Genomic DNA, 13,719 nt, shown 5'->3' with positions numbered 1-13,719 from the left:
CGTAATTAGCTTGCAGAATTGCTAGCGTTTTCCAAGCGATCTGTAGCATCGCTTGGAGAACTGATTGACAGGTTGATCACACTCGTCAAACATAGTGTTTGACGAGTGTGACCAACTTTTTACTATTGAGGCCGCCTATGCAGCATCAGTAGTAAAAGATAGAATGTAAAAAGTAATAATAAAAAAAAATATTGTTATTCTCGCCTTCCGGCCTCCTGCGCAGCCTTTCCGCCTCTCTCCACGCTCCCGGTCCCAGTAATCCTTTGCGACAATTACCGCGATGACGTCAGTTCTCGCGGGATCGCGATGTCTCGCGGTCATTCGCGATGACGTGGCGCGAATGACCGCGAGACTTCGCGATCCCGCGAGAACGGATGTCATCGCTCGCAAAGGATTACTGGGACCGGGAGCATGGAGAGAGGCGGGAAGGCTGCGCAGGACACCGGAAGGTGAGAATAACAATATTTTTTATTTTAAATTCTATTTTTTACAGGGATATGGTACCCACAGCCCGGCGGACAGTCTCCTCTCCTCCGGACCGTGGGTACCATCCGCAAATGTTCTGCTTACTTTTCGCATGGTGTGCACAGCCACATGAGGAAAGTAAGCAGAACAATGCATTCCTATGGGTGCGGGATCGCCGCGATTCCGCAAAATTAATGAGCATGCTGCGTTTTTTACCGCGAAGTGATTCCGCCGCAGTAAAAACCGCAGCATTAGCACAGCATTGCAGAATCCCATAGGAATGAATGGGATGCTTATTTTTTGCGATTTCGCGGCAAAATCGCGCAGTTAAAACCGCCGCGGAAACGCGAAAATACCGCCACGTGTGAACTCAGCCTTATACTTACCCTCCATAATCGCTGGAGGATTCTTCTTTCTTACTTTGCGTAATGGGTGCATAAAATGTCATCAAAAACTCACCAGAAGCTCATCCTGGGAATGTAGCCTATAAATTAATTTTTCACAAGTTTACAATGTAAATAACAATGCAAAACATCCTGCAATTTATATTCTAAATTGGTTTTGTCATTTTGACCTATGTGCTGGCCCATAAAGTGCATCAATATTAAAACATAGGCTTTCGAGGTAAAAAAAAAAAAAAAAAAAAATAAAAAAAAAAAAATCTACAAGACACAAGAAAGCAAGGTCACAGGAAGGAAAGTACAAATAGAAGATGGATCTTGGCTATTAGGTTGCACTATTTATGAACTATTGGCTTCTCAAGTCCTTTGGGTAATTCTCAACAACATTTAGAAATCTATAAAACATGGCTGGTACCTCTCCAAGACATCTCGACCTTCCAAGAGTTCTAGAAACAACAACACAGTTTATTTTTCACTGCTGCACAAAATCACTATTTGAATCAAGTAAAACAAAATAAATGCAGGTTCTCATTTACATTTTGTTTGTTTTACTTGAGTAATCATTTAAAATAAATAAAGCAATAGTAACCCCCAATAAAGGATTCTTATCTCACATTGATAAAGCAGAATTGTGATTTTAACACAAAATCAGACATAATATAAGAAGCAGCTAGAGCTGTAGTCCTAGTTCAGCAGGAGGAGGATTTTACAGACTGGCAGGGAATCAGATACCAGAGACACAGAAGTATAGTGCTCATTTTATCTTAAACTGTGAAAAAAGCATTTATTTTTGAGCAGGACTGGTGGATCTGTGAATATTTCACTGTTTGTTCTAGATCTTTATTTTACTACTCTACTTTTTGGGAAAAATCCTCATAAAACATAAACCGCCATGCTGCAGATATAAACACTACTAATATAGCATCTCTCATAAATATGTACACTGCGAATGTAAAATCATCCGTGCTTGATCCAGAAAAAAAACACCTGTTTTTCATCCGTATTGTGATATGTATGCGATCCAGATGTCCATATTTTGTCATCTGCATGACATGCATTTTCATACATTAATAAATACAACATTTTACGACACCAAATTCAGTTTCCAATGTTCATGAGGTTTTCAGGTTTCAGAAAACTCCTGCCCACAAACTGTGCTTTAATCACGAGTGGTGTGTGGCCGATCGCGGCCGGGTGTAAGTGCCAGGAGCGGCCAGACGGCTCCCGTCACTTTAACCCCCGGAATACTGCGATTGAACACGATTGCAGCATTCCGTGAGCAGGCAGAGGGCTGACAGCCCCTCTGCCTTTGGATCGGAGACCCCACGGCATGACGCGGGTCCTGATCGCTGCTATGGTAACCTGATGTCATCATGACGACATCCGGGTTACCAGAGCTGATAAACTTCCTGTCATGTCAGGAAGTCTCTAAGGTCGGTGTGCAGGGATTGCAGCGCCAACAGCTTCTATAGCATGCAAATGCTACTTCATCTGCTACTATAGAAGCGATCAGCCTGCAAAAAATGATTGTCCCATAGTGGTATCAAAGTGTAAAAATTAGAATGAAGTAGAGCAAATTTAAATAATTGTAAAAAATATTATAATATAATATAATATAATATATATATATATATATATATATATATATATATATATATATGCGCACACACACACATACTAGCTGAAGAGCCCGGCGCTGCCCGGGCATACATAGTAACTAACAACGGTTAGTTATAACAAATTATAATGAATATCTATCTGAGTATAGAGCCCCGCCCACTCAGCATAGCTACATTCATTATAATATCCCACATCATCCCGTCAGCCAGAGCCACCAGACTACTACCCCTAATATCCCACAACATCCCGTCAGCCAGAGCCACCGAACTACTACCCCTAATATTCCACATCATCCCGCCAGCCAGAGCCACCGGACTACTACCCCTAATATCCCCACATCATCCCGTCAGCCAGTGCCACCGGACTACTACCCCTAATATCCCACATCGTCCCGTCAGCCAGAGCCACCAGAATACTACCCCTAATATCCCACATCATCCCGTCAGCCAGAGCCACCGAACTACTACCCCTAATATTCCACATCATCCCGCCAGCCAGAGCCACCGGACTACTACCCCTAATATCCCCACATCATCCCGTCAGCCAGTGCCACCGGACTACTACCTCTAATATCCCACATCGTCCCATCAGCCAGAGCCACCGGACTACTACTCCTAATATCCCACATCGTCCCGTCAGCCAGAGCCACCGGACTACTACCACTAATATCCCACATCATCCCATCAGCCAGAGCCACCAGACTACTACCCCTAATATCCCACATCATCCCGTCAGCCTGGGATCAGAACCAGAGCGCTAAGTGGAACGGTCCTAACTTCCATACCGGGGATCCCTTTAAGGGATGCCTTGTCAAAGAACCAGAGCGCTGAGTGGATTTGCCCTGACTTCCATACCAATGATCCCTTTAATAGAAGCCTGGGGTCATAACCAGAACGCTGAGTGGAATTGCCCTAACTTCCATACCGGAGAACCTTTTAAGAGAGGCCTGGGGTCAGTAACAAAGCGCAGAGTGGATTTGCCCTAACTTCCATACATGAGATCCCTTTAAGAGAGCCTGGGGTCAGAACCAGAGCGCAGAGTGGATTTGCCCTAAATTCCATACCAATGATCCCTTTAAGAGAAACTGGGGTCAGAACCACAGAGCTGAGTGGAACGGTCCTAACTTCCATACCGGAGATCCCTTTAACAGAGGCCTGGGGTCAAAACCAAAGTGCTGGATGGATTTGCTCTGACTTCCATACCAATGATCCCTTTAAGAGGGAAGATGTGCCTATATGATGGAGGATGTGTGATGTGTATATGGGCACAGGAGGGGAGGGGGGGTCATTTCTGTCATGTGCTCTGTGCTCCTTTTTGGGGAGCAGACAATGGCTGGGAGCTTATATTTCCAGGGATGTTCGATTTCTCCCACCAGGTCAGTGTCTGCTGAGGTGTTGTCAAATGGGAAAACTTGCTCATAGCAACCAATCACAGCTCAGCTTCTTTTAACCAGCTCTGGTGAAATGAGAGATGCTTAGTGATTGGTTGCAAGGCAAACTGTTGCTCGTAGCAACCAATCATAGCTCAGCTTCTTTTGAACAGCTCTGTTGAAATGAAAGATGCTTCGTGATTGGTTGGTGATACAGACACACATGCACACACATTCAGAGATATATATATAGATATATATATATATATATATATATATATATATATATATATATATATATATTTTTTGCATCGCTTTATTCTGAGAGCTATAACTTTTTTATTTTTCCGGTGATGGAGCTGTATGGGGGCTTGTTTTTTGCGGGACAAGATGTTGTTTTCAGCGGTACCATGTTTGTTTATATCCATCTTTTTGATTGCGTGTTATTCCACTTTTTGTTTGGCGGTATGATGATAAAGCATTGTTTTTTGCCTTGTTTTTTATGGTGTTCACTAAAGGGGTTAACTAGTGGGACATTTATAGGTCATTACGGACGTGGGGATACCTACTGTGTACTTTTATTGTTTAGATTTTTTTTTTAATTCAAATATTTATTTAGTGATAGAGAATATATATATATATATATATATATATATATATATATATATATATATATATATATATATATATTCTCTATCACTAAATAAATATTTGAATTAAAAAAAAATCTAAACAATAAAAGTACACAGTAGGTATCCCCACGTCCGTAATGACCTATAAATGTCCCACTAGTTAACCCCTTTAGTGAACACCATAAAAAACAAGGCAAAAAACAATGCTTTATCATCATACCGCCAAACAAAAAGTGGAATAACACGCAATCAAAAAGATGGATATAAACAAACATGGTACCGCTGAAAACATCTTGTCCCGCAAAAAACAAGCCCCCATACAGCTCCATCACCGGAAAAATAAAAAAGTTATAGCTCTCAGAATAAAGCGATGCAAAAAATTATTTTTTCTATAAAATAGTTTTTATTGTATACAAGCACCAAAACATAAAAAAACTATATAAATGAGGTATTTCTGTAATCGTACTAACCTGAAGAATAAAACTGGCTTATCAATTTTACCACACGCGAAACGGTATATATGCCCCTCCGACAAAAGAAATTCATGAATTGCTGTTTTTTTGTTCATCCTGCCTCCCAAAAATCAGAATAAAAAGCGATCAAAAAATGTCATCTGCCCGAAAATGGTACCAATAAAAACATCAACTCGTCTCACAAAGAACAACACCTCACATGACACTGTGGGCCAAAATATGCAAAATTATAGCTCTCAAAATATGGTGATGCAAAAACTATTTTTTGCAATAAAAAGCGTCTTTTAGTGTGTGACAGCAGCCAAACAGAAAAACCCGCTATAACGCCTCTTTCACACATCCTGATATTTCCAGCACCGGAGATGTCAGTGTCCGTGTGTGTAATACTTGTATATCAGTACCACAAGGACGGGAGCCAGGGAAGAAGCGTTACAGTAAGCGCTGTTCCCCGGCGCTGGGTGCTGAACATGGCTCTCATTCTCCCCTGCTCTGCCGGCAATCGGCACAAGCAGGGGAGAATGATAAGAGCCATGTTCAGCACCCGGCGCCTGAGAACAGCGCTTATTGTAACGCTTTTTCCCTCGTGCCGATGCGTGTCACATGGATGACATCCATGTATGTTTGTTATGCGTATGCACGTGTACTGGATGTTTTGTGGCCCGTGCAGACATTAAAAAACGGACATCAGCGTGTTTTGCTCACAGACACATGGTCCGTGAACACACACTGACATGTGCACAGACCCATTCACTTGAATAGGCAAATAGCGCTCCATTCCTCCTGAGTCTCTCTGTATGGCTGCCCAATGGTACATATTTGTGTGACAAACCCATGGTGTCAATATGATCACTGCACCCCTAGTTGAATTCATTGAGAGGTGTAGTTCGTAAAATGGGGTCACTTATGTGGGGTTCTTCTGTTTTGGCACCTCATGGGCTCTCCCAGTGCTCATGGCAAACCATAACAGTAAAATCTGGCGATCCTTCCCTTCTGAAATCGGCCATGTGCCCAAACAGTGATTTACCCCCACATATGGGGTATCAGCATACTGAGGACAAATTGCACAATAACTCTTGGGGTCTAATTTCTTCTGCTACCCTCATGAAAATAAAAAATTGGGGGCAAAAATCTTTTTTGTGGAAAAAATATGATTTTTTATTTTTACGGCTCTACATTATAAACGTCTGTGAAGCACTTGGGGGTTAAAAGTGCTCACCACACATCTAGATAAGTTCCTTAGGGGGTCTAGTTTCCAAAATGGGGTCACTTGTTGGGGGTTTCCACTGTTTAAGCAATTCAGGGGCTCTCCAAACCAGACATAGCATCCGATCTTAACTCCAGTCAATTTTTCGTTGAAAAAGTCAAATGGCGCTCCTTCCCTTCCGAGCTCTGCCGTGCACCCAAACAGTGGTTTACCCCCAGTTATAGGGTATTAGCGTACTCCGCTCCGGACAAATTGCACAACAACTTTGGGGGTCCAATTTCTCCTGTTACCCTTGGTAAAATAAAAAAAAAATTGGATAAAAAAAAGGTTCATTTTCTTTAAACATACCAAAAATTCCTGTGATGCGCCTGAAGGGTTATTAAACTTCTTGAATGTGGTTTTGAGCACCTTCAGGGGTGAAGTTTTTAGAATGATGTCACTTTTGGTTATCTTCTATCATATAGACCCTGTTTTTTTCACAAATAAACACAAGTAATATCAAAGAAATTTTACCACTAACATGAAGTACAATATGTCACGAGAAAACCATGTCAGAATCACTGGGATCCATGGAAGTGTTCATAAAGGGACAGTGGTCAGCATTGTAAAAATTGGCCTGGTCATTAACATGCAAACCACCCTTTGGTTTTGCCTGTGGGAAAAAACCGCTGTAAAAACACGTGTGAACATAGCCTAAGGACAACTTCATCAGTATTTGGTCAGTATTTCACATAAGTATTTGTAAGATAAAACCAGGATTGAGTGAAAAATACGTGTTTCTATTAGGCTGTGAATATGCAAATAAAGTCCGTGGAGCCTCATTTAAGAGTCTCAAACACGGGACTAGCCAGATCTTCCTCCAGGGAAGACCCAGCCAAGGGGTGGCTCCTTTCGGAAACCACCATTACCACCATATTAAGTGGCCCTTTAAGTCAATATCCAGCTCTTTACGAGTTTACAGATATGACAAGGGAAATACCAAGGCCAGGTATCCATCCACTATTAGGCTGCGTGCACACGCTGCGGATTGATCCGCGCGGATTTTCATAATCCACAGATAAATCCGCAGGTCAAAAGACTTGCGGTTTATCTGCGGATTATCCTTCGGTTTTACCATCTCCACAATTGCATGTCAATTCTTTCTGCGGTTTAGAAACCACAGAAAATCCACGCAGAAAATTCCGCAGCATCTGCACTGCGGTTTCCATTTCCCATAGGGAATAATGGTACTGTACACCGCAGCAGAAACTGCTGCGGATCCGCAGGGCCAAATCCGCTGCGGATCCGCAGCTGAATCCGCAGCGTGTGCACACAGCCTTACAGCTTTCCTCTGATTGCTCCACTCCTTGTTTTAGGTTGCAAATATTAATGTAAAATACTGATCAAATACTGCACGTGTGAACGTAGCTGAAAAAGGATACCAATATTGTGGTAATCTGATGTGCTAGGCTCAGAAGGGAAGCTCACAAATTAGCCTGGTAGTGATTACAAGCTTCTTGATGCACTCCGGACTACAACAAACACAACATACTTATTGAGGACCTATTACGCCATACTATCAGTTTCAGGCTGTGTGCCCACATAAGCATTTTTTTTCACCTTTTTAAAGCGTTTTCTCCATGCAAAAACGCTTTAAAAACGCATACATTAAGCATTCCATTCTTATAACGCATTCTGCAAATTTTGTGCACATGATGCATTTTTTTCTGCAAATAAAAAAAAAAAAACCATCGCGGTAAAAAACGCAGCATGTTCATTAACCCCTTTATTACCAAGGGTGGTTTGCACGTTCATGACCGGGCCAATTTTTACAATTCTGACCACTGTCCCTTTATGAGGTAATAACTCTGGAACGCTTCCATGGATCCCGGTGATACTGACATTGTTTTCTCGTGACATATTGTACTTCATGTTAGTGGTAAAATTTTATTCATATAACTTGTGTTTATTTATGAAAAAAACGGAAATTTGGCAAAAATTTTGAAATTTTCCAACTTTGAATTTTTATGCTCTTAAATCACAGACATATGGCATACAAAAAACTTAATAAGTAACATTTCCCACATGTTTATTTATATCAGCACAATTTGGGAACCAAAAGTTGACCTGCGATTTATCATTTTTACAACATCATTTTATTTTTACGGACCACATCACATTTGAAGTCACTTTGAGGGGTCTATATGATAGAAAATACCCAAAAGTGACACCATTCTAAAAACTGCACCCCTCAAGGTGCTCAAAACCACAAAAAAAATTACTTCAGGTTCAATTTTGTTTATTTTACCAAGGGTAACAGGAGAAATTGGACTGGAAAAGTTATTGTGCAATTTGTCCTGAGTACGCCGATACCTGATATGTGGGGGGAACCACTGTTTGGGCGCATGGCAGAGCTCGGAACGGAAGGAGCGCCGTTTGACTTTTTCACTGCAAAATTGGCTGGAATTCAGATTGGATGCCATGTCAAGTTTGGAGAGCTCCAGATGTGCCTAAACAGTGTAAACCCCCCACAAGTGACCCCATTTTGGAAACTAGACCCCCCCAAGGAACTTGTATCTAGATACAAGGGCTTCACAGAAGTTTATAACATACAGCCGTACAATTAAAAAAATCATATTTTTTCCACAAAAATGATCTTTCACCCCCAATTGTTATTTTCCCCAAGAGTAACAGGACCCTAAAAGTTATTGTGCAATTTGTCCTGAGTACGCGATACCACATATGTGCGGGTAAACCACTATTTGGGCGCATGGCAGAGCTCAGAAGGGAAGCAGCGCCATTTGACCGTTTTGGCTGGAATTGAGATCGTACACCATGTCGCGTTTGGAAAGCCCTGATGTGCCAAAACAGTGGAAATCCCCCAATTCTAACTCCAACCCTAACCCCAACACACCCCTAGCCCTAATGTGGCGCCCCTGTGGCTCAGTCGCCACAGAGGTACACCTCCTCCAGAGGTGTGGTGCCTCACCATCCAGGTAATGTGGAGGCTCCTGACCACACTCCAACACCTGCACCCCACACAAGTAGTGTAGCAAAGCACCTTCGGTGGCTCCCTGCTTGGAACATGAAACGTGCTGGGTGGAGCTTAGTTACATAAAAGAGAGCGGGAAGAGTTTAGGTAGAGAGTCAGAGTTGTTGTCGAGTTGAAGAGAGAAGATCCCCATAGAGAGGGATAGATGAATGGAAGTGCTGCAGCAGATCCCAGTGACCTGGGTCTGCTGGCACAGGAAAGGAAGAGAGAGAGAGAGCGACAGACTGAAAGCCTGATTTTCCATAGAAAGAAAGATTAGTACAGAACGTAAGGAGTAAAAGAAATGAGGACTTGGGTTAGAAGAGAACCTAGAAGTTCAAAGCGCAAGGCCGGGGCCCGGTCCCCGAGGCTGTATGGATACTAATGGTCCTGCAGCAGACACCGGAGGAATAGAAGTAGTGACTGCTTTATTACCACACAAGACTCGGGGGCACAACAGCAACTGGATAGTGAGCCGGGACTTAGTAGCAAGGAGTCCCCGAAGCAAGCTACAGCTGTCTGCTGTACAAGTAGAGTTCATAAGACCATCGGACAGGAGGAACTTCAGTGTAACTCAGTACTAGGAGTACTTCATTTAAAAGCGCTATAAGAGGAGACGTTCAGAAAGGCACATGTTGGCGGAGTGTTGGAAGGGAGTATTCTATCTGGCCTGCAAGTTGACTGAGTCTCTAACCCGGAGGACATGGCACGGAGGCAGGTACCTGTTTGTACAACAGACTGTGAGTAAAGCTTTGGAACTACATGCCCTGGTGTCCTCCACTTATTCCTGCGCCAACCTGCCCGGCACTGCTACATCCTTCGCGCCTGACACTACACCATCTAAGTGTCACCTCACCTACACTGCCCTGGGACTACAGCCCTGCATGTGGAGGGCTATAACATCACTGCTGCACCGTCGGCTTACATCTCTTTTGCCGACCACCACAGGTGGAGTCACGAATCACTTATCCTAAGCACACTGAACATTCTCCTTTTACAATGGGCGCCCGAGTACCCCACAGCCCTGGGTGTGAGGGCGTCCCACTAACCCTAATGGGAAAATGGAAATAAATACATTTTTTTAATTTTATTATTTTTGCCTAACTAAGGGGGTGATAACGGGGTGGGGTTGATTTACTATTTATGGCGGGTTTTTATTTTTGGCAGCTGTCGCACACTAAAAGACGCTTTTTATTGTAAAAATAGTTTATGCATCACCACATTTTGAGAGCTATAATTTTTCCATATTTTGACCCACCACATGTGAGGTCTTATTTTCTGCGGGACGAGTTGACTTTTTATTGGTACCATTTTCGAGCACGTGACTTTTTTTTATCGTTTTTTATTCCGATTTTTGAGACGCAGAATTAACAAAAACCAGCGTTTCATGAATTTCTTTTGGGGGGTGCGTTTACACCGTTCCGCGTGAGGTAAAATTGATAAAGCGATTTTATTCTTCGGGTCAGTACAGTTACAGCGATACCTCATTTATGTCTTTTTTTATGTTTTGGCGCTTTTATGCAATGAAAACAATTTTATATAAAAAATAATTATTTTTGCATCGCTTTATTCTGCGAGCTACAACTTAATTTTTTCGCTGATGATGCTGTGTGGCACTTTGCAGGCATGAGAAAGCCACCTCCCTGCAGGCCCCCGAAGATCCCCGCTGCCATTTTGGATTCGGGGATATGCAAGGAAGGAGACCCCCGCAGCAGCGCTGCACATCGCGCTGCTGTGGGGGTCTCAGGGAAGCACGGAGGGAGCCCCGTCCCTCCCGATGCTTCCCTAAACCCCCGGTACACTGCGATCGTGTTTGATCGCAGTGTGCCAGGGGTTAACGTGTCGGGGGCAGTCCGTGACCGCCCCTGACACACAGTGCCAGGTGTCAGCTGTGATAATCAGCTGACACCCGGCCGCGATCAGCTGCGCTCCCCCCATGAGCGCAGCTGATCGCGCTAGACGTACTATTCCGTCCTTGGGACTTAGGTCCCAGGTCACATGGACGGAATAGTACGTCTAATGTAGGAAAGGAATTAATTTTGCGGAAAAACACGCATTTCCAACTATATTCTATGAGAATGTGGATGCTCCGGAAAAAAAGCATAAAAAACGCGAGCAAAAAAATGCGTTTTTCCTGGGAAGGAGTCCGGTTTTTGGTCAGGAATTTTCTGCATACGTGGGCACATAGTAGTAACAATGTCCTGACATATTCCCTTTTAAGCCTCCATGACATAGTACCTGAAATGTAGAGATCACCGATTCCTGCAGTCACTGTTGGCCTCAGCATCTATGGAGTATGACAATAGGAGTAAGCCCCCTCACACCAGCAGCCTAATTGTAGGGGTGCTACTTTCGGTCATAAACTATGCTTAATTTGTTGGGCAGCAATAAAGCATGTCCTACTTCCAAACTCCAGCCAGGGCTGGCACAAACTTACAGAAGTCTCAATATTTCTGTGTCGAAGTACTTTACTGTTGCGACTTGCGCACAACAGTTTTCAGGCATAGACTAACTACCTCTACACTGCATGATATCACCCCAAAAATTGGACTTATTCAAATTGGCAAGCGCTTTTATAAACACATAACTCAATAACTTTTCCAAATGATGTAACACCCGGCTGGAGTTTTGCCTTAGATATTTCTTTGATGGCATATCCAAAACCCACCTTAGCACCCAGAGTCTGGCTAGACCTTTGCAGCATGCCCTCTTATTTACGGTAAGGCATGCAATGATAAGCAAAAACACAGTGAAATGAACTCCCTGCAAAAGTTTTATTTTCTAAAAAGCTTAGAATACCAGTATGCTGGCACCCAAAGTAAACTTGTACTCACTGTACAAAATGATGCCAGAGCGGGCGAGGAAAGGTCAGTGTGAGTACAGCTGTAGCCCGTCCAAAACACTAGAGCAATTCAAGGCAAACTAAACTTCACTGGAGGGCACTCCGACAGCAGCCTGGTGCCGGCTCCACACACTGCTTTCTTTTAAAAACCTACATAAAGGAGGTTCCTGAACAGAGTAAAACCATTAGTCACACACCTAAAGCTGGCATGAATAGTGAACTTGTTTTAACCCCTTTTGTCAACTTTATAGCATAAGGACTGCAAATCACAGCTGAACCCCAAAATAAAGACAAAATATATTCGGTTGAAAATAATCTGCCAAATTATATTTTATTCTTTTATATCATAGGTCTGATCAATGTATTCAAGTTTGTTTTTTTTTTTTTGTTTTTTTTACAAACGGACATATCCATAGTGCAAAATTGCCTCAGATTTCACCTATAATTTTTGTTTACTAATTTAGGGTACGCTGCTCCCATGATGAGCTCTCGGTGGGTTTTTGATTCTGCAGATTTTTGCTGCGTAAAAAAAGCAGCATCTTATAATTCAGGCAAAGTGGATGGGATTTATAGAAATCTCATGCCCACTATGACTCTTTAAAAGCAGCGTAAACTGACCTGCGGTGCACATTTCAAATACGCATCATGGTAATTTTTCTTGCACAAACGCTGAGTTTTCTATGTGGAATTTCCCCATAAACTTGAATTAGGTGCGGAAATTCCACAGGTAAAAAAAATGCACATGCATTTTAGCTCGTTTCCGTAAAGTAAACAAATAAAAAATGCATATAATCCACAGCTAAGTATATCAATAAAGTCCAAAAAAAAAACCCTCAATAAAACACAAGTAACCGAATTTAAAATAATAGGTGTAAAAATGGTGCAGAAATTATGCGGCGTCAAAAACTCACCAAAAGCTTATCATGGGAATGTAGCATTATGGTCTTTCATAAATTAAAACTCCACAACCAGCAGATTAAAATATTTTTTTTATTCACAATTTCTCCCAAAATAGAAAAACCGCCAAATATGTATTTAAGAGGTGTATATTTCTGATTTTGTCCTTATTGTTAATAGTCATGAGAACATCTGTTACGAAAACTCATTTTTCATAGCAGTGTAGTGTACCTATCAATTCAGACTTTTTTTAAAACGAATATGTTATATACTTCATTACAATCAAAAAGAGCTCTAGAAAGGTAACGGTAACTCCTTTAAAATGTAATACATTTTATTAAATTCTATTCATTAAAAAACAAACAAAAAAAAATAAGATGTTGGCCCCCAAAAATTGCATAAATAGCACCCTTGCCCAACGCAGTCCAAGCCTTAAAGGGAAGGTGCCACCAGTTTGCTTGTAGCTTATTTTTTTGTGAAATTAAGCTGAAAATAGCAATTAAAATGTATTAATACAATGTTTGCAAACATTTCTATATGAAAAATATATTTTTTCTTACATACATACACATACATATATACACATACATACATATATATATATATATATATATATATATATATATACACATATACACATACACACACATGTATAAATACACACACACACACAGTGCCTTGCAAAAGTATTCGGTCCCCTAGAACTTTTCAACCTTTTCCCACATATCAGGCTTCAAACATAAAGATACCAAATGTAAATTTTTGGTGAAGAATCAACAAGTGGAACACAATTGCGAAGTTGAATG

The 13,719-nt window shown here is 41.8% G+C and overlaps 1 protein-coding gene across 4 annotated transcripts in view; it reads right to left on the bottom strand.

The window, feature by feature from the left end:
- Window positions 1-13,719, bottom strand: part of TNFAIP8 (TNF alpha induced protein 8) — a 205,356-nt gene that overhangs the window by 132,540 nt on the left and 59,097 nt on the right. The window contains exon 2 of one of the 4 annotated variants that reach the window (XM_073554415.1): window positions 4,958-5,056. The exons of the other annotated variants lie outside the window; for them this stretch is intronic. Within the exon in view, the coding sequence (XP_073410516.1) occupies window positions 4,958-5,033 (76 nt within the window). The 5' untranslated portion in view covers window positions 5,034-5,056. The remainder of the gene's footprint in view (window positions 1-4,957; window positions 5,057-13,719) is intronic. 4 annotated transcript variants of the gene reach the window in all.

The sequence above is a fragment of the Dendrobates tinctorius genome, unplaced genomic scaffold (genome assembly GCF_039654945.1).
Source record: "Dendrobates tinctorius isolate UK_male_01 unplaced genomic scaffold, ASM3965494v1 ptg000003l, whole genome shotgun sequence".
Lineage (NCBI taxonomy): Eukaryota > Metazoa > Chordata > Amphibia > Anura > Dendrobatidae > Dendrobates > Dendrobates tinctorius.
This window is presented reverse-complemented; position numbering and strand designations above follow the sequence as displayed.